The 21,120-nt window shown below is 42.5% G+C and overlaps 1 protein-coding gene and 1 pseudogene across 1 annotated transcript; both read left to right on the top strand.

Moving 5' to 3' along the window:
* The first annotated feature begins 9,821 nt into the window (after positions 1-9,821).
* Positions 9,822-12,771, top strand: LOC119304392 (remorin-like). Its single transcript, XM_037581572.1, has 5 exons — positions 9,822-10,185; positions 10,896-10,928; positions 11,028-11,115; positions 12,082-12,163; positions 12,254-12,771. Exons 1-5 carry the CDS (start codon positions 10,065-10,067, stop codon positions 12,452-12,454), a joined length of 525 nt encoding a protein of 174 aa, XP_037437469.1. The 5' UTR covers positions 9,822-10,064; the 3' UTR covers positions 12,455-12,771.
* A 6,143-nt stretch (positions 12,772-18,914) lies between these two features.
* On the top strand, positions 18,915-20,897 carry LOC119300579 (annotated as a pseudogene).
* Positions 20,898-21,120: the final 223 nt, after the last annotated feature.

Raw genomic sequence — 21,120 nt, 5'->3', positions numbered from 1 at the left:
CAACATGGAAAGGGGGGGAGTCCTACTCCCAGGAGGAGTAGGACTCCTCCTGGCGCGCCCCTTGCCTGGCCGCACCTCCTCCCCCTTGCTCCTTTATATACAGGGGCAGGGGGCACCCCAGACACAACAGTTGATCATTGATCTCTTAGCCGTGTGCGGTGCCCCCCTCCACCATAGTCCTTGATAATATTGTAGTGCTGCTTAGGCGAAGCCCTGCGACAGTAGAACATCAAGATCGTCACCACGCTATCGTGCTGACGGAACTTTTCCCCGACATTCTGCTGGATCGGAGTCCGGGGATTGTCATCGAGCTGAACGTGTGCTAAAACTCGGAGGTGCCGTAGTTTCGGTGCTTGATCAGTCGGGCCGTGAAGACGTATGACTATATCAACCGCCTTGTGCTAACGCTTCCGCTTTCGGTCTACGAGGGTACGTGGACAACACTCTCCCCTCTCGTTGCTATGCATCACCATGATCTTGCGTGTGCGTAGAATTTTTTTTGAAATTACTACGTTCCCCAACACTATCGCCCTATGAAAACAGCACCCTTGGATCGGTTACCACCGAGCAAAAGGGGCAGGCGTGAACCAACGCCGAATTCTCGCATGCATAAAAGGGACCGGTACAATTCATGCACACACACACATGCTTGTATGTACACAAACACTCGCCACAGTCATTTGCTTGGAGATATACATCAGTTTCTTGATTTACTCACTTTTCAGATCGTCGTGGACCCGTGTAGTTAAGTATGTGCGACATGATCTTCCAACCCGTTTGCTTTTGCTCAAAAAGCTGGCATAAGATATATGAATCTACCCACGCCTCCTGGTGTGCATGGCTTTTTGCTTATCTTGTCAACTAAAAGGGGCCGTTTCATGCGCTAGCTGCCTTCCGCAAGGTTAGCCATTTAATATAGAGATAAGTATATTTTTCGTCCTCAAACTATTTTGAGAGTTTAGAAATCGCCCCTCAACTCTAAACCGGATAGTTTTCGTTGCTCAACTATCAAAACCGGATAGTTTTCGTCCCTCGTGCCGCTTCAGGCAGTTTTAGTACGCGGTCAACAGTAACTCGGTGAACAGTAAAATCGAAAAAAAACAAAACATATAAAAAAAATCTGAAAATTTACAGCATCGAAGATACTCTGGTGCGCAAGACCCGTGCAAAATTTCGTAGTGTTTCGACATTCGAACAGCTCGAAGCAAACAAAAAACTGTAAATATATACGTCAGTGAATAGTAAATAAAAAAATAGCACACAAAATCAAAACAGTATGATTTTTTTGGCATCAAAGAGGCTTTGGTGTGCAACGTGCATGCAAATTTTCATGGTGTTTGGGCATTGTATGAACTCGTGGCAAAAAAACAAAATTTGGCTCAAATTTATTTTTTTGAAAAAGTGTGCTATTTTGTTTTTTTGGCTAGAGCTCCTCGTATGTCATTTGATCACAAATTTTTGCACGCATCTTACCTACCTAAGCATCTTTGAAGCCAAAAAGTTTCATATTTTTTTTTGCTATTTTTCTGAATTTACTGTTCACCGACGTACATATTTACAGTTTTTTGCTTGTCACGAGCTGCTCGAATGTTGAAACACCACAGAATTTTGCACGGGTCTTGCGCACCAGAGTATCTTTGATACTGTAAAATTTCGGATTTTTTTGATATTTTTTGCTATTTTTTCGATTTTACTGTTCACCGAGTTACTCTTTACCGCGTACTAAAACCGCCCGAAGCGGCACAAGGGACGAAAACTATTCGGTTTTAATAGTTGAGGGACGAAAACTATCCTGTTTGGAGTTGAGGGACGCTTTCTAAACTCTCGGAAGAGTTCGAGGACGAAAAATATACTTATCCCTTTAATATATCATTTTGTAGATCGATGATGATAAGATTGGTTTTAGGATACTACTTAAATGAAAACAAAAGTCTGGCAAGAAAATTATAATAGCTTCTCAGCCAAATACAGAAATGTATATTACATATAACAATCTCTACTTCACATTCCTTCTCCTTTTTTGGATCACCCTGCCACTTTTGGAAATGTGTGCTTGGGCCGAGGACTGTCACCCTGTCACTTTGCCAGCCAACAAAACTGTTGTACAAACCGTGGTGCGTGGTTCAGTTTGTCTATATGAGGAAGTACTAAGTGATCATTTAATATAGAGGAAATGAAAAAGAGGGAAGAGGAAAGACCAAATCTCAACACACAACGTGCGTCCTTGATGCCACCGCCCGAGCAAAATATATATGTAGGACAAATGTTTCCTACCACCCGGTGGTAGTTATTCTCTCGTAAGTTTTATATATTGTATGTAGTATTTGTCAGAACCGAGAGTGTGCACATCTAGTATGTAGTATATAAAACTATTTGGGTAGTATATATCCCACTATTTAGGTAGTATATAATAGTTTTTTGTTATATTACTTTATGCATGCAAATATGAAGGTAGTTTCAAAATACATAAAAAAATTGCAGTCAAATGCAACTTTTTCATATAGGTCACTTTGAGAAATCATAGATATAATATACATACATAGAATGATAAAGTGGCATATATACTACCACGTGATAGTATATGAGACATGTGGGTAACTACCACTGGATGGTATGATATATTTCCCCATATATAATACATAAAACTTTTTACATAATTTTTAGAAAAATGTTAAACATGCATTTGAAAAAGGTTAATCATCTGTACGAACAATGTTTGTGACATTAAAAATATGAAAAGTGTTTAACAAAAATGTATGTGCCATTTTTAAAAGTGTTTATACAATGTACAATAGGTTCGCGCAATTCAAAAAATGTATGATACATTTTTTTAAATATTCACTTTTCCAAAACTGTTTTGTGGCATTTAAAAAAATTGGGTAAAATGTAAAACAAATTTTTTGTGTAATTTAAAAATATGTTTCCAACGCTTAAAAAATGTACATGTCATTTTAAAGAAAAACTCTGGCAATTCAAAAAAAGATGCCTGGTATTTGAAAATTTATTTATCCAATGTAAACTATTTTTTCCGTGGAGATAAAAGGGTTATTCCATTAAATGAAGTCCAGGACATTTTTAAGAAATATCGAAGTGTTTCTAGAAAATGTCCGCGGAAAATTAAAACATATATGTACAATGTAAAAAAAGTTTGTGTAGTAAAAAAACGATTATTTCCATTAAAACAATGTAAAATGTGTATTTCGTAAATGTCACTGCATATTCGAAATAGCGTTAATTTTATGTATATTTTAAATGTACATCATGTATTTTAAAAATGTGCAAAATGTATGAGAAAAATATTTCGGGTTTTCTCTAAAAATGTACATTCTGTACCCAGAAAAATGTATAAATCGGTAGAAAAGGAAAATCAATAAAAAACATAAACGACCAACAAAAAGAAGAGCAAAAAACTGAAGAAAACAAATAAATAAACGAAGAAAACCAACGAAAATACAACAAGCAAATGAAAAAAAAACGGACTGATCGATCGCTATGAGCCATAGCGGCGCTAAATGGGCCTGCCTCCTAATGAGTCGCATGTAGACATCTCGTATTAGGAATCGGTACGTGTGACAAATAAGTGGGGAGCTCTCGCTTGTAGCAAGGCCGAGGATCATATCTCCTAGAACCCCTTACATGGCCTGGCCTAGCGAGCAAGCGCGAGGCTCCTGTGAGCCAACGCTTTTATTTATTTTATTTTGATTTTTCCACAATATATTCTTATTTCGGTAGGTTTATTTTAATTAAAAAAATGTTCATTGATTTGGTAAAAATTGTGAATCTGAAGTTTAATGAATTTAAAAATAATCATAAATTGTTTACGAAGTTAATTTTTTCAGCGAATTTCAAAAATGTTCACAAATGTTTCAATAAATAACAATTAGTAAAAGTGTCTATGAACTTATTTTTTTCGAATTTTAAAAAATGCTTTTAGATTTTAAAAAAGTAATCAAGGATTTAATAAATGTTCACTAATTTCAGAAATGCTCCTTAATTTTCAAAATGTTACCAAAATTGAAGATATATTTATGAATCAAAAATCGGTTAGGAATTTTAAAATAATATTCACAATTTTATTCATGGTATTAAAAAAAAATTGGAATTTGAACATTCACAAATATAATATCGTGCTGGAATTTAAAAAAATATTTATGAACTGCAAATATTTTCATGAATTAAAGAATAGTAAAAAATGAAAATAAATAAGGAAATGAATTAAAATATAAAATAATTAAAAGGGGACAAATGTAAGAAAAACTGAAAAGTAGGGAATGCAGAAAATGAAAGAACAAAAAACCTGGTCTAAAAGCTTCCCAAAACCAGAGACATTTGGGCCGGCCTGCTAGCGAACGCAAGTAGGGGACCACTTGGTACTACTAGCAGGGTGACACATATCATTTGGGGAAATGCTCTAGCTCAACCGACTAATGTTTCTGCTCACATCGATCCCCTTTTTGGTCGTCGGGTCTAACTTTGATCAAGTGGCTTGGGTGTAACCTATACCATAGTACTTTCTGCAAATTGGTGTGTGTTTCAGCAGGGCGGACCACAGCCGCCCCTCTGTTGTAGACCAACCACGTGCGACGGAGGTTGGATCCTGCGGTGGCGTCCTCGCAACGCGGCGACGACCACAGCCATTTTCCGTCGGCGAGCACATTGGATCTCACAGCGGTTGTTGCGGGCTGACGAACGACACGGCAGGTTGAAGTGGTTGCGGCATCGGAGGTGAATGAGGCACAGGTCTAGGCGTCGAATTTCACCAGACTCCGTCGGATCCGAGCAGGGCGAGATTTATAGAATCTGAGGAGGCGGCGCCTGCTGACGGAGGGAGGAAGCCAGTCATAGCGACGCTCGGGGATGGCCAGAACGGAGAACTTGGGACGGCAGTGTGCACGAGTTTTTGTGGTGGTGTCGCCAGCGGCGCTAGCACTGCTCGTGCGGCTCTCACTTCAAACACAAGCGGTGGAAAGACGGTGGACTGGCCGCGATGGCATGCCTGAGAAAACGATTTGACCGGAGATTTTTTTTTCTGTTTTGCAACAAAAGGGATGTTGCAATTGCAACAAGCCTCTCGTTGCAAAAGGGCCCTGTTCAGCCTCAAAACAAAAAATCTCGAAAAAATAATCATACAAGAAAACCTCTTTTACACAAAATACTGCAACTCCACTCTTTTTGCAAAGGTCATTACCGTGTCCATCCAATGATCGGAGAGGCGATCAATTTTTTTCAGTTATAGCATTTTTCAGGGGAACAAAAATAGTTGGAAAGATCCTTAAAACGTCGTACGTAGTTGTAGGATTATTGTGCGCTTGTAACAGGCTAGTATAGGTAAGGGGGCTCGTGCAGTCACGTCGATGTATTTTTTTAGGGGAAATATTTGCTATTTATTCCTAGTTCATGACTAGATGAGACGTAACCTCCGAGCTAACACAATCCAGACGGACATGTAGCCAAGTTTTACATAACGTGTTCATGCAACCTTTCCTAGCTAATATATGTGCGACTTTGTTTCGCCCAACGCCGCCCCCAAGCAACCCTAAACTCCTGAAATCTTTCGCCTCTTCAACTAGTTGCACATTAGTAAAGAGGTCCTTTCGCTCGCTTCTCACCACTGCCTGAGAATCCGTCTCTAAGATAAGATTATGTATGTTCATCTCTTGAGCTAGGAGGATCGCCCGTCGACACGCCAGCAGTTCCACCGTCTCCAGATCAAAGATGTGTGGGAAAAAATTGAATTAATGTTGCGGAATTGCTTGCTATGGTCGGATTAGCCAGCGGCAAGATGCCGATATACTTTAGGCTAACATTAGGGCTGGCCGTTCGGCCCAAATTTCGGCTGATCGCGCACTAGCCGTCGGATTGGCCCCTTCCTAGCCATTGGATGCAGCCCCGAATTGGTCTTCTTCCACCTCGTTAGGTAAAACACGTCGTACATCCCCTCCTTTCTCTCCACTGCTCATGGCCGCCGATCCTCAGCATGAGAACCGCCTCGCCTTCCTGTTGCAGCACCGCCGCGTGCTCAGCCGCACTGCCAACTTGTCGCCTCTCACCGCACGGCAGTCGGAATTGCAGCACGGCTGCCTGTGAAGATTCAGCTTCTGCCGTTTTGCATCTCTTCATTGGTTGGTTCCAACATGTGGGTGTCGTGGTTGCAGCAACTCTGCCGTCGCCGCCTCTGCTCGTCGCCGATGGCAACTTCCACCACCATGTTCAGCAAAAAAACTTGATAACAAAAACAGGATTTCGCTGGTGGTAGCAACAAACAAAAATTGTTCCAGCAAAAAAACGTGACGGTTCCAGCGAAAACGCGCCGCCACAGATGGTTGCAGACAAAAAAAATCCCGTCGGATCCAGCAATTTTTTACCTGTTGTAGCACAACAAAAAAACTATAGGAGAAAAACAACTCGCCAGTCGTTCGGTTCCAGCACTGGTTGTGCGTGGATGCAACTTTTTCGCCAACTGATTAGAGCAAACAAACTGGATGGTTGCCACACCCGAGGCTGCTGTCTCCACTGTCAACGGCTGTTGGTTGCAGCTTTTGGCCGGCCCGGTTCCACCAAAAATAACTCACCGTAGCAACACTGAATGTAACCATCTCCATCACCGGTGTTTGCTGGTTGCTAGCGCCGGTGGATTGGTGTCGGTCGCAACACCAATGGCGGATCTAGGAATTCAACAATGGGTGTTCAAACAAAATTCACCCTAATATAGAAGCCAATTGGTTCATGGGAATACAAGCACAAATTGTTCAAAATACCAAGAATATCTGAAAAGATAAAAATTTACAAAATAGAGAAGATTTTTTTCTCTTTTTCGCAATTTTAGAGTTGGATGGGGACCATTCTCCTCCCCGGGGTTGGCGACTGCTGCGGTCGCCGCAACGCTCAGCCCAACCCTCTGAGTATCACATTCCCGTTGCTCCTCCCCACCGGTGGCTACGGACACGGCACTGCGGGGCTTGCCCATATCCTCCGCAGAAACATGGGGGCTCCGGCCCGGCTGCCTCCCTTGCCTGACCGTGGCTCACCATTGGTAGAGGGTCACGTTGCCGCCTTGTCCGTGGTGTTGAATCGTGTGCATGCATGTATATTATTTCTTGTGTAACTCAACATAAGACTTTCTTGACACTGACTGTCATAGACTCTAAAAATGTCTTATAAAAAGTTACAAAGGCAATAGATTATTATTTCTGATGTTTGTTGTACTGCCATGATTGAAGATGAATAGATCGAAAGTTTTTCGTAAAATAAAAAACAAAACAAAACAAAGGCAACATATTATTCCATTGGAATTGTAACAGCTGCACCCTATTCTTATTTATTAGCTAGCTCTCCCACATCTCCTAGTTCCACTCAGCTAATAGCTTATTGTAGAGATTAGTTGAGCATCGAGAGTTGCTCATCCTGTGTATATGTACACCACTGATTGCAAATGGAATTGATCGTGTTGTATCTCCAACTCTTTTCCAATCTCTACACGTGTCTCTCTCACTCTATACATGCGAGGAAGAAAAGTTGGATGCGTGAGTCTCTTTCTCTCGTCCCGTACGAGCTTGCGTGGAGAACTAGGGGCTGCTCCCGAAGACATGAACTGGGCCTATTGGGCTTATATATGCCTATTTACGATTTTTGGGCCAAAAAATTTGGGTCCCCATGGTGGATCCGCCCCTGCGCAACACCACCATGGTGCATGAGATCAGAATTCATTGTAATAGCTTTACTTCTTGTTTTTTCATCCATGAGCGTAGAAACCATAATTATGAGACTCATAATCTCGCCAAGTTTGCTTGTAATCTAGATGTAGGTAGACATGTTTGGTTGGGAATTCCTCACGACCCAAACCGTGTACCTATGACATTTGCTGATAATTAATAAAGTTTGGCGAGTTCTCAAAAAAAAAAAAGCTGCTACCTCACTTGTCTCAAAAAAAAAAGCTGCTGCCTCACAACTCGTCGCAGGCGTCCGACGATGCTGCTGGGTGAGGAGCACGTCGCCAGCGACCTCAGCGTAGATCAAGGGTGAGATCGGGGCGGCAGCAACGACACGGCCCTCTCTCGCACGGGTGGGAAGGGGTGGGGGCAGTAGGAGAAAAAGATATTGTGGTGCGAGCAGAGGAAGATGGTTAAGGGAAAAGGCAAAGCTGTGAGGGTGGGCCTTAAACTGCACGTGGCAGCGTGGGCGGGGCCAGCGCACGGTGCGACCGGTACAAAACTTAGCCGGTCGCCCGGCGTAAAACGTTTCCTTGTGCTTTATCCTACCAGTTTTGCTAAGTCTCAGTTGGACCGAGACTTCATTATGTCTCAGTCGATGCCATATTTCTTTGATCTTGCATTGAGATTCGTACAATCTTTTTTTTTTCTTTCTTCTTCATATGTACTAAGGGCCTGTTCGGAGTCTCACCACTCCAGAACTCCACTCCGGGAGCGGGGTAGCTTTAGCTGAAAATAGAGGAGTTGGGAAACACCCGCTCCGCAGATCCTCGTATTTGTTGGAGCGGGCGGACTACCGAACAGGGCCTAAGTATGTCTTGACCGTGAGTTGGTGAAGTCTGAGTCGACTGAGACCTAACCACACCCTTATCCTACACACCCACATCGATCATACGTAGCCATACAGGGTGGGCTCTGATTAATTAAGCAGAGACATGGCTCCTAATAACAGCGGAATTAGGGAGGGGGCCGTGCCGTAGCTAGTCGCCAACCAACAGCGAGCGCCACCGCACCATAAAGCGGCGGAGCTAGGCCAACACGTACAGCTCCGATTCGCTGGCCGTCGAGCGTCGCTGTCGCCGGCCACCGCACGCACGCACAACAAAGTAAACTGCTTACGCTGATTTCTTATGTATTTTTTTGCGAGGACGCTGATTAATTCAGCTGATGATGCTGGTGTGCGTATATTGCTTCGTTCCTAATTAAACTGGCCGGCTGAGACAGTCCCGGCCGGCCCCCGGTTCATAGCTGAGATTCTCTCACGTCTCACGTATACAACGCACGTAGAGATGTACCGACGTTTTCCCTGGGTGTTTAATTATCTTAATAATGTGTTGGACTGGTCAATTTGTTTAGGGGATACGGCAATCATGTTCATGGATGTGGGAATATATTTGGTCACTTTGGAGAAAGCGAGGAGAGCAGCACAGCTGGGCAATGATCCTGGCCACGCCAGGGGGCATGCACTAGCTAAGCCATAAGGCATATAGTATATACTAGTACGTATATGCTTGTTAATTCCAGAGCCAACTAGCTGGAGTATATATCATGAAAAAGTTGACAGATGGTGCTGCATTGTTAGTTTGGTGCAACTAGCACTAACTAACTACTACCTGGCTGGCTAAATATCCTAGTATAAGAACTAATCATGCGTCGATGATTCTCGCGAGGAAAGGTACGTAATCTGGTAGACGAAAAAGGTTGCAATCACTAACGATGCATCCATCATGAAATGTGTCCAGTGTACGTATGGTATCCTAGTCCTAGTCCTAGTCCTAGTCCTAGTCCTAGTAGGAGCATCAATGGTGGAGGGGAGGGGGGCCATGCTGCGTCCCTCGCTAGCTATATTCTGCTGCCTCAATTATTTTGCTTCCTTCACCAGCACACGCAAAACTTGGAGAAAAGTTTTTGCATCGCCGAACAGTGAGCAGCCAGGACGAATGAACAGCACGGCTAGCTGTACGTGTCCGTGTGTGACACGAATATTGTTGCTCGGCGAACCCAGCCTGGAACAGCCGGTCCGTCACTTGATGCTACACTTAGTAATTAATTAGCCAACCCACCATATATTGATTATGATACTATAACGGTAGCTAGCTAGCTGCCTCTCTCAAGTCTCAACCCATCTCTCCGGCCGTCTACCTTTCTTCTTCTCTCTCTATATCTCTCCCCCCGCAGATCATATATAGCCGGCCGATCCATCAGCTGAAGAAGAGAACATAAGCCTACATCTTCCTCCTTACCATACCACCACCCAAACTGCTTAAGCTAGCAGCTGCTACCGCTAGTGAGATCTCCATCGCCGAGGCCTTTTCTTGCTCGAATCCAACTCCAAGCTAGCAAGCAACAGAGCAGATGGCGGCTGAGGAGGCCAAGAAGGTGGAGGTGGAGACCACCAAGGACATCGCCGAGGAGAAGGCCATCGTGCCCGTGCCCGTGCCCGACAACTCCAAGGCCATCGTCGCCGTCGTCAAGGGTACGTACCCAACTATTGTTTCTACCAGCAAGTAGGAGGAGCTCATCTCCCGGCTGGCAAGGGCCCCTGTCTGTCTGTCCATCTCCATGCCTAGCTGTACCAGCCGGAGTAGTGCTAGTATATTATTGTCCTTGCCATATGCTTTTTCTTAATTAGAATCCTCTTGTCATATGCTTGTACTCTGGAAAATCTTGTTCCTGCTTCTTAGTTCATACTGTGAAATTAGAAGTGAGCCAGTTTCAACTAAAATTCATACTGTGAAATAAAAATAAAAATTGATCGACAGGCTCTTGGTAGATGATTGGATAGAAGGGGAGTAATTATCTATTGTTTTATCTTCGTCTCACAACTTCTCATGGTTGTATATACCATATGATTTGTCCTCATCTTACCTGTTCATATGGTTTTATTTGGTCAATGTTTACTAGTTCCTCTCATTTAATTTACACTTCCCATAAGGATTTTTAAACACAATTTCCCGTTTTTCCAGCAATGAATTTAAAGCAGAGCAAATTAATGATTCCTCAAAGAGGAAGCAATATGTCGTCGGTACAAAATTTGCCCCTTTGTATTAATTATTAAGCACTGTGACGAATAACAACCTAATAAGTAGTCACAGTGGTTCCACACTAAGCACTCCAAGCCATCATTTGCAAACAACTTATAATAATTTGCTGAAAATTCTTGACATCTCTCTTCCTTTTCCCCAGATGCTGAAGGTACAAGAGGTTCATCTGAAAGAGGTAAAAAAGAAGAACAAAATAATCCATTACTCACTTTACCCTGCTGACAAGTCTTCGACTCATGCTTAATGTGCACAATTCCATTTTGTCCTTCTTCAGATGCTTATCTCACCAAGATTATGTCTGAGAAGAGGACGACGCTGATCAACGCCTGGGAGGAGAGCGAGAAGGCGAGAGCCGAGAACAGGTGATTAATCATGGCACCCAACTGTCTGTTGCTTAAAAGTAACAAGAATCACCAGTACTATCAGTACACTATGATTGAGATGGCACATCACCTTTGGCTAGATTTAATGAGCTATCTTACAATGCACTCAATGCGTACCACTCATGTCTGCTACGAGAGCTGATGCTCCACACGCACCAACATATTGTACCATCACACGCTAGTAATTTGGAAAGCAGATAAATAGTAAAAGTGCCTCTTTAGACAAATGCCAAAACTATTTTACTAGCATTTACCATATTTTAACTATAGCACTAAACGGAAAGACAATGAGATAAACTTTTGTGAGACTACTAAACAAGTAAGAAAAAACCTTGTCATATTGTTTTTTATGATAATTTTGGAGCAAAAATAAAATATATTCGTGGATAATTTAAAACAAGCACTTCGCATATATGCCCTTCAACAAGTATGTGTTTTTTTTCATTCGGGGCCATTCATTATTGTTTTAATTAGTCGGATTCGAAAAATTGTTGCAGTTCAGATAATTATTGCCGGGAGGGGGGTCTTGCTTTACCGCAAAACCATTTTCGGGGGAACCTTAAAATGAATTTGCGGAGGGGGGTGGGGCTATTTTGAGGATCTGCTAGATATGCTCTAAGGCACTGCAGGCGGTAGAAAAAACAAGCACCTTTTATGGGCTACGTAACAAATGCACTTGCCCCGAGGACTGTCACCCTATCACTTTCCCAGTCTACAAAATTGTTGCACAAACCGTGGTGCCTGGTTCAGTTTGTCTATATGAGTAAGTACTAAGTGATCATCTAATATAGAGGAAATGAAAAGGAGGGAAGAGGAAAGACCAAATCCCAACACACAACATGCGTCCTTGATGCCACCGCCTGAGCAAAAAAAAAATATGACAAATGTTTCCTACACACCAACATATTGTACCATCTGCCGCTAACTTTTTCAATGATATATCAGGGCGGCCAAGAATCTGTCCTTCATCACTTCATGGGAGCATGCCAAGGAAGCCGAGATGGAGGCCGAGCTGAAAAAGATCGAGGTAGGCAACCAGGATGACAAAGTTCCTATCTGTCACTGTAATCTGCACTAAATCTAGCAGCTCACTAACGGTCACTATTTATCATGGCAGGAGCAACTGGAGAAGAAGAAAGCAGCATACAAGGAGAAGCTGAAGAACAAGCTCGCGATGCTCCACAAGTCGGCTGAGGAGAAGAGAGCCATGGCGGAGGCGAAGCGAGGTGAGGAGATAATCATGGCGGAGGAGATGGCCGCCAAGTACCGTGCCAAAGGCGAGGCTCCGACGAAGCTCTTTGGGCTCCTGAAAGCATGATGACTGTGAATCGAGCATGGTATCAACACTCTCGATCTGCAGAGCGTACATATGTTGGGATTGTTACTTACAGGTTTCCTGCATAACTTGCTAGTGGTGTGTGTGTGTGTACATGATGGTGTTCTGGAAACCATTGGTGTGTGTGTGAGTTTTGCTGTTGGGAGGTTTGGTATTTGGTTAAATTTGTAAGGGAATTGTGTATAAGTGTAGGAGTGCAGGCCTGATGGATTGATACATTTATTCTTTTGATGTAAGTTTTGTTCGTCGAAGCATCTGTTAATGTGTAGTATTTAATAAATACAGTTTTATTTGCCCCATTTCTTTGTTGAAACTAGAGATGATACCCCGCGTGTTGCTGGAATTGGACGTACTTATATTATGAGAATTGACAGTTTGAAACTTTAATATTTGGATTACCAATATGAGAACTGAAACTAAAGCATAAATAAAAAATATTATTTTAATTATTACATAGCTGTAAAATATGAATATGAGTAGCATGCATGGTCATATTAAGGTGGGTCTTTTCCCATGCATAGTGCCATGTAAGTGTGAAATAGTTGCATGTTGAAAGAATTGAACTTAGTGGAGCAGGCATGATAGCATGATGAGTTGGCATATACATGTTAAGTTAATTAAGTTAGTGGGAGATCAGCTATTTAGGTGTATAGGATTTGAAAGGAAGCGGAAGAGATATCTGATCTCAAATGTGTGTGTTCCGGATGACACTTCCCGGCCCATCCAGCCCAGATGGCCGCCTCCCCTCGCCGGCATAGACATCTTCTGACGAATGAATGCTCACGCGTTTATCCGCCCCCTGCCATTCAGTAGTTTATCTTCTGTAGTAACTTGACGTGTGAATTGTCTTCATTGCTCGTAGTTGTGTTGTTTTGCCTTCCTATCTATTTGTTCTGAGATGTTATCTTTCGCTGTTCTGTTTTTGTTTAGCTTATTTTACCGCTGTTGAGTACTGAAAGATTTGATTTTTTTTTTGAAAGAAATTTTGAATCCGCCATTCACCACCCCCTCTGATCGATATACTCTCGGACCTACACTGAAGCTTGAACTGATTGTAAGCTTGGGGAGATAGAGGAGTGTGAAAATATTGAGCTGGATCATCAGCATTAATCCAGGAGGCCACAGACTTGAGATCACTTTTTGCAAAGGAATGAAGCTCTGCGAATTTGGTCATGGTCACCAAAGGCTGCTCTCGCTGGTAGGAAAAAACCTAGTAGCGCGTCCGAAAACATCGTTACTGACACGGAGGGGAGACGCCGATAGTATGACGCTAGTGATAACCGTTACTACCGGTGTGGGCTACTAACGCCACAAAAGCGACCACTTTAGCAGCGCTCCGACCCGACGCTGGTGGTAACGTATACACCGGCGGTTGATATAAGGACCCGCCACAATGGGCAGCCTACTGTTGTGGCGTTGATCACGCCAACGCTGCTGGTAACATTTACCATGCTTCCTGCATATTTCGAATCCCGGTCCAGTTTCTTGTTAATGTTGCCATAGTAGCAGGAAACAATAGCACTTTGGACATGAACGACATTCGTAATGCATACATCACATTATGTTGCATTTGCATTAACAATTAACATGCATCTTTCATATATATCAAGTCAACAAACATTCAAATTTACACATCGATACCGCAAGTCAATGAACATTCAAATTAATTAACATGTTTCTAACTTCTGCCTCACTCTGAACTAAAGACCCAGCCGCCGTCGCGAAGTATGTTGAACTCCATTGATGCATATGCTTTGGTTGATGCTCTTATTTGATAATTTTGTCCTTCTTCATCTCTGGAGAGCTGTAGAACATTCCGCCTGCCCGACCACATCTTTGTTAATGATATCAACCACCATGTTTTGAAGACGCGCACATTCTCTCACAAAGTTTTGTTTCCCTTTCTTGAGCTCTGTGGCCCACATGGCCAAGGATGCATGATATCACTCAATAGTGATTCTGTGCGTACATACTCATCCATCAGTGACATGACATAGTAGCCTTACAAGTTAGTGTTGACCTCATGTAGTTCTTGCTTGCAACAAAAGCTTGTGTGGAACATGAATTCCTCATAAGTTCTGTGGGTTCCTCGGGAGCGATAACAGGATCGAAGAGCATCATTCAGAACGGACTTCAGTGCAGTCCAGTTCTTATTAGGGTGTCTCTTTGAATCAAAGAAATAACATCTGCCTTGGAGCGACAACATCAAGATTAATATCCAATGGCTGTCGCTGCGCGAAGAATTGAACAATATTACTCAGCTAAGATTATGCATGAGATGAACATCAAGATTATGTATATCTATGTGTGTACAAGCATAAAGTATTGTGAATGACTTACTCGGCTAAGTAGGGCACTAGTATGTTTGGCTCCAACTTGCTCACATGCATGTGATAAGGATCAAGGATGGCGACATTAGACTTCTCCAGTATAGCCTGTGAGGCTTCATACAAAGCCCAGGATCAAGGATGGCGACATTAGACTTCTCCAGTATAGCCTGTGAGGCTTCATACAAAGCCCAGAACCAAACAAATGACGAGTATATTTCACGGATGTGAAAAGTATTGTTGTGGACTCCCTCAAAGCGAAGATATATTTTGTTTGCAGGGTAATGTTCGACGAAATGATGCCCCTCTTTCACCTTAACCGTGTAATAATCATCTGCTCTTTCTGTTACAATTTTTAACACGTGCTGCTGTAGTAGCCTTAGTTCGATGAAGAACTACTTCAACTCTCTATCCGAAACCATGGGCACATCATGAATATGTGTGCCACCCACTAGGAAGGAATATGCGCCCACAAGGCTGTTCGTTTGGTGCCTTTCCGGCTTCCAGTTTCTTCGGTCTCTCTCTTCTTATTGCCATCCGGATTAGCCACCGCATGTGCTATCATCCCTTACTGCCATTGTATTGGCAGGGTGATTCGTGTTTGGGTGCATGTGGCCTAACTAGAGTAAACACAGAAATAATAATAACTTGACAAAAATATTCGGCATGACGTCTACTAAAAAAAGGACATATTGAGTGCCAGAAATTTGACAAAACAGAAATGAATCAACACTTCGCTAGATATCATGCCAAAGAAGAGTTGTTCGTACATTTCCAAGTTTGCAAACAGAGTTAGCCTTGTATTCCTGGAGCAGTTTTGGCTGGCTCTTCAACCAACTGGAGCCTACCATTTTATTATGCTGTAAGTTCACAGAATAATAAGTTTCCCAGATCAAAGAGACCCATGGTAATGCTTCTCTGTTTAAAAATTTATGTATGTTTCTCATCATGAGAGCTTTGTTATGGATAGCTACATCTAGAATGCCAAGTCCTCCTTGATTCTTAGCTTTGCAAACCTTTTCCCAAGCTATTAAGGCAGGCCCTGCAATTTGTTGTCCAAAATTTCTACACAAGAAATTCCTCAGGTATTTGTTTATCTGGCTTACAATAGAAACAGGCAGAGCAAGAGTGCTCATGAAGAAGATAGGCAAAGCAGCAAAGACTGACTTAATTAGCAGTAATCTACCATCATAGCTGAGCATTGTTGAGCAACCAGAGAGTCTTCTTTCAATTTGCTGGCATATACTATGTGTGAAGTCTTCAACTTTCAGTCTATTAGCACTGAGGGGTAAACCCAAGTAAGTGAAAGGGGAGTTTCCTTTTCTTGCATCTAAGCGTCTGAAGCAGCTGAGACAAGTCATCTTCTTGAACATTGATAGGAAACAGAATAGATTTGTGATAATTTATTTTTAGACTAGTTGCATCATTAATTCATTCATTATCTTGCCTTTTCATATGAGAATCGTCGATCGATGATTAGTTTTGGATATTTAGCTAGGTAGTTTAGTGCTAATAGGAACAATACTAAGAATATACCAGACTATTAGTTGTCTAGCAAATTGGAGCTAACAAAAGGATAAGCCTAGATAGCTAGAGCATGCCCTGGAGCATTAGTTGTTCTTCTCGCATCTCGCACCCCCCGCCCCCCTCCGTTCACCAACACAAATGATTGTCGTATCCCTAAACAAATTGACCAATCAAATAGCTTTCTCCAAAAAAACAACTACAGCTAGCCAGTGTATGATTGCTATTACCATTACGGATAGCTTCCTGTAATGTGAACTGGTCTCTCTCTGCTAGTGGCTTAACCATCTTCTCATTTTCAAATTCACAGATATTTTTTGATTTCGCAAACATTTTTTAATTCAAAATATATTTTCTTGATTTTGCAAGCATTGTTTAGAATTCAAGAGCATTGGTTCATTTAACTGGAATATTTTTGAATTTTGCGAACATTGCTTGCAAATTCTTGAAACAAAATTGAAACACAGGAACGTCTTGCATTGATATTTTATAAAAATCAGGAACTTTTCCAAAATCCGTGAATGTTTTTCATATTCTTGAACTTTTTTCCAAAATCGATAATCTTTTTTCAAATTTGTGACTCGTTTTTAAAATCTATTTTTTCGGATTTCTTCAACTTCCTTTTCCATAGTTTGAACTTTTTTTGTAAATATATGAATTTTCTTAATGCTTGGTCAACATTTTTCTAAATGTTTTTATGAAGAGTGATTGTTGTAATGTATTTATTTAGAATATTTGGACGTCTAAACAAAATTTAAAAAAAAGGAAAACGAAAAAAGAAAACAGAAAACAAGGCTGGCGTTTCAGCGAGACACGTATAGAGGCGCCCGAAGAGAGGTGCTCATTCTTGGCCCAGGCCCATTCACGAAACGCGTGAACACCAGGAGGTCTCGTCGCGTAGCGCGTGGACTAGAGGTCGGGTCTCCCCACCCTTCCCTTTGGTCTCCGGCATTGCTCCGCTGTCCGCGGCCGTCCTCCCATCCCAATCCCACTTCCTGCCTTCAAGTCGGCGGTGACAAGTCACGATGCGGCAACGGTGGGTGGCTGCGAACGGCGCCCTGCTAGAGCTGGAGGAAGGATCTGAGCGAGCCTTCGGATCCGCTCTGCTGTGCTGGCACGGGCGCCGCCGTGTGGGAGTCGAGGAAACGGCGAGCGCCCGTGCCGTCTCCCTGGAGCCAGTTGCGAACCAGACAGCTTCTTCTTCTCTTTTCAAAAGATCCAGCTTCTTCTTCTTCTTCTTCTTCTTCTTCTTCTTCTTACTACAGTTGTTTTCTCTCTAGACTCAAGACCCTGTTAGTGAACGCTGGCTGTACGCTTGTGCTTTCTTTCATTCAGATCATAGTTTTAAATAGCCGGGGCTATAGCCTTTTCAGCAGCATGATATCGCTAAATGGTCGTCTTCATAAATAGCCCGCTATAGCTGATTTGGAGGCCCGCCGCTATTTCCCATAGCCCGCTATTTAAAACATTGATTCAGATTAATGCAATGGTCAATGGATCCCTCTTCTTCTTTTTCTCTTAAAAAAATAGAAGCACGCGGCGCCAGTGGTTCGTGGAAAGTGCAGATCAGTGATCCATCTTGGCTCCCGCATTCTCCTTGATGAATTATTAAGCTTCTCTAGTCTAGTTTAACTGTAAGAGTAGGGGTCCGATGCAACTCTCTTTCCCAAGCCAACCTACCAAAAGGGCTTGCAGAAAGAAAACTAGAACAACCAAGCAAAAATCAACGTCCTCCTGTTTCTTTCAATAATGCAGCTTCCTGGTTCCGCCGCGAAAAAGATATTTAGACCATCTGTGCATCGTCATTTTGAGTCTAGAAAGAAAGGCTGCTTTCACACATCTCTTCACACACACACAAAAAGGGGAGACACCTTATTTCCCTAAGTATAACAAGATAAAACTAAGGCAAAACATGTGCGAGGAATTAAGAGTTGCCCGTGCAACAAGTGATGATGAAGCGTCACCACTTGTTATTCTTGACCTCTGCATCTCATGCATGGTTTTCACTTTCAATGAGATTTCGATGAAATTCACTGAATTTCAGTAGACAAACACTGAAATAATTCATAGTTTCGGCCAAAATATTTCAACTATTTCAGTTGTCCACATGAATTCAAATATTTTTCAATTTTTTTAATGTTTAATTGAACTCAAGTAAATATTTCAGTCATTTGGCCAAAATGAATCTCGGTGATTTCGGTTGGTATTGAAATTTTTCTGAAACTGAGATTGAAAACCATGATGCCATGCCATGCTATGTGAAGAGCAAATAATGGGAGCGCCAGGTGATTATTTTTAAATAGCATTACAGTTCATAATCACATCTTCCCAGCCTACGTCATGCAACTTATAAATTGAGTGCAAAGCAACACATCACAATTCAACGTCACCAAACTAACCCTTAGAACGTCATATTTCTCAATTTTGTCATGAAAGTTATCTGCAAACTCATGCATAATTAACTTTACACTGTTAAATATATGTTTTAATAATCGAATACTATTACTACTCTATAAAATGTTTTTTGATCAACACATATCTCCAGAATTGTAGCCAAATCTAACGGTACGCTGTTGTACTAGTTTCAGAAGATGGATCATCCGGATAGTATGGCAAGGGAACTTATCCAAAGGGGTGACAGGTCAAAATGGATAGCACATAACAATCACAATGTGCAATGTTTCACAGAAGATGAGATAATAAGATTTACCAACAACTATGAAACTATGCTCGGAAGAGGTGCCTTTGGACAAGTTTATCAAGGAGTCCTTGAGGACAAAAGCCTAGTTGTAGTCAAGAGGTTTATCGACAATGTAAAAGATAACTTTGCCAAAGAATTGACTGTCCACCGTGAAATCAATCACAAGAATGTTGTCAGACTGCTCGGATACTGTTTAGATGAAAATGCCCTAATGATGGTCACGGAGTACATTCCTAAAGGAAACTTAGGTGACTTACTTCATGGTAACAACATTCCTGTTCCACTGGATACACGAGTGAGAATTGCCTTAGAATGTGCAGAGGCATTGGGTTATATGCATTCACAGATGTATACTCAGGTCATTCATGGTGATATCAAGCCTTCTAATATACTTTTGGATGATGGACTAAGAGCAAAAATATCAGATTTTGGAATATCAAGACTAGTCAACACTGAAAATACTCTATACACCCTAAATGTGATGGGGAGTATAGGTTACATGGACCCTTTGTTTGCTCTGAATGGTCGCCTCACGGCGAAGAGTGATGTTGATAGTTTTGGAGTTGTGCTCCTGGAACTGGTAACAAGAAGAAAGGCAAGAAATTATGACGGGGAGATCGGCTTGGTTGAAAATTTTACTAAGGTTCTTGCAAAAGGGGCCAGGAGGGTGAGAGAGATGTTTGATGCTGAAATTGCAATCCCAAGCAACATGAAGACTATTGAACAGATTGCACAGTTGGCAGCTAAATGCTTGAGGTTGGAACACGACAAACGTCCTGAGATGCAGACTTAGAAAAGCTCTAAATCGGGGACAAGAAACAGAAAGGCGAGCTCCGTTTTCTTGGGGAAAGATAACCAAACTAGTAAACGTTGGAATTGTAGCTCCAGATGAAACTACAGCATCACTAGAAAGCAGTAGCAGCACCCGAAATGTGGGAACTTTTATCGCTGGGTCGGCAGTGGCATGTCCATTGTTCGTGCTGGATGACCTGTTTCGGGCATCGACTGAAGTTCTGGGCCATAGTACAGCCAGAACAACATACAAAGCGACACTTGAGAGTGGAGCCAAGCTGTTGATGAGGATACTGGTGGGAGTGGTGGTCACTGGAGCCATCCAGAACGAACACATTGCGCCACTGCAGTTTTATTACTACAGCAATGTTGAGAAGCTGCTTGTGTACAATCACTTCTCCAGGGGTAGCCTAGCAACAGCGCTCCACGGTAATATATGATGTGCATTGCTTCCTTTATTTACAAGATGTAATGTGTTGATGCATCACTGATTCATGCTGCGTCGGTCGATCCAGGGGACCTAGTCTGTGCCCGAGCTACGCTGCATTGGGAGCAACGGTTATCCATCTCTGTTGCTGCGGCCTGCGGCGCGTGGTGTGGCGTTCATCCACTCAATCGGAGCATCAAGCTGCCATGGCAACATAAGGTCTTCTAACATCCTGCTCACTGGTACCAACGGCGCATGTGTGTCAGAGAACGGCCTGAGAACGCTAGGCCTTTTCCCCAACGCCTCCGGCTACCAAGCGCCTCGCCTGAGGTTGCCGACGATGATATGTGGGTCACCCAGAAAGCAGACGTGTACAGCTTTGCCATTTTACTGCTGGAGCTTCTCACCCGTAAGGCTCCTGTAAAGAAAACACAGTTTAAGGAGGGAGTGGATTTGCTGCAGTTGATACAAAACCGGACTATGGTGTACGAGGTGTTGGATATGGAACTTCTAGATCATGAGGACAAGGGCGAGAGGAAGACAAGGATGATGCGACTCATGGAGCTCGCCGTAATCTGCTGCGATTCAGATCCCAACTTGAGGCCTACAATGCCGTATGTCGCGGAGCAGATTGAGGAGATCCGATGTCTCTGACCCCTGTCCTGAGTAAAAACACTGTTTATTATACACCATATACATGCATACATTATTGTGTAGAAGAAGTTGCTTGGTCACAGTTGTATTAATATGTTGTCGCAGTTTTCCCGACCTCTCTTTTCAGCTGGCCAAGCACATCTTGCGGGCACACCTGTCAGCCCTATTTATCTTGGCACTGTGATTGATGATAAGACATGGTATTCGAGTGTGTATTCTCTGA

Source organism: Triticum dicoccoides, chromosome 5A, assembly GCF_002162155.2.
Source record: "Triticum dicoccoides isolate Atlit2015 ecotype Zavitan chromosome 5A, WEW_v2.0, whole genome shotgun sequence".
NCBI lineage: Eukaryota > Viridiplantae > Streptophyta > Magnoliopsida > Poales > Poaceae > Triticum > Triticum dicoccoides.
Note: the sequence above shows the minus strand (reverse complement) of the source record. Positions and strands in the feature narration are given on the sequence as shown.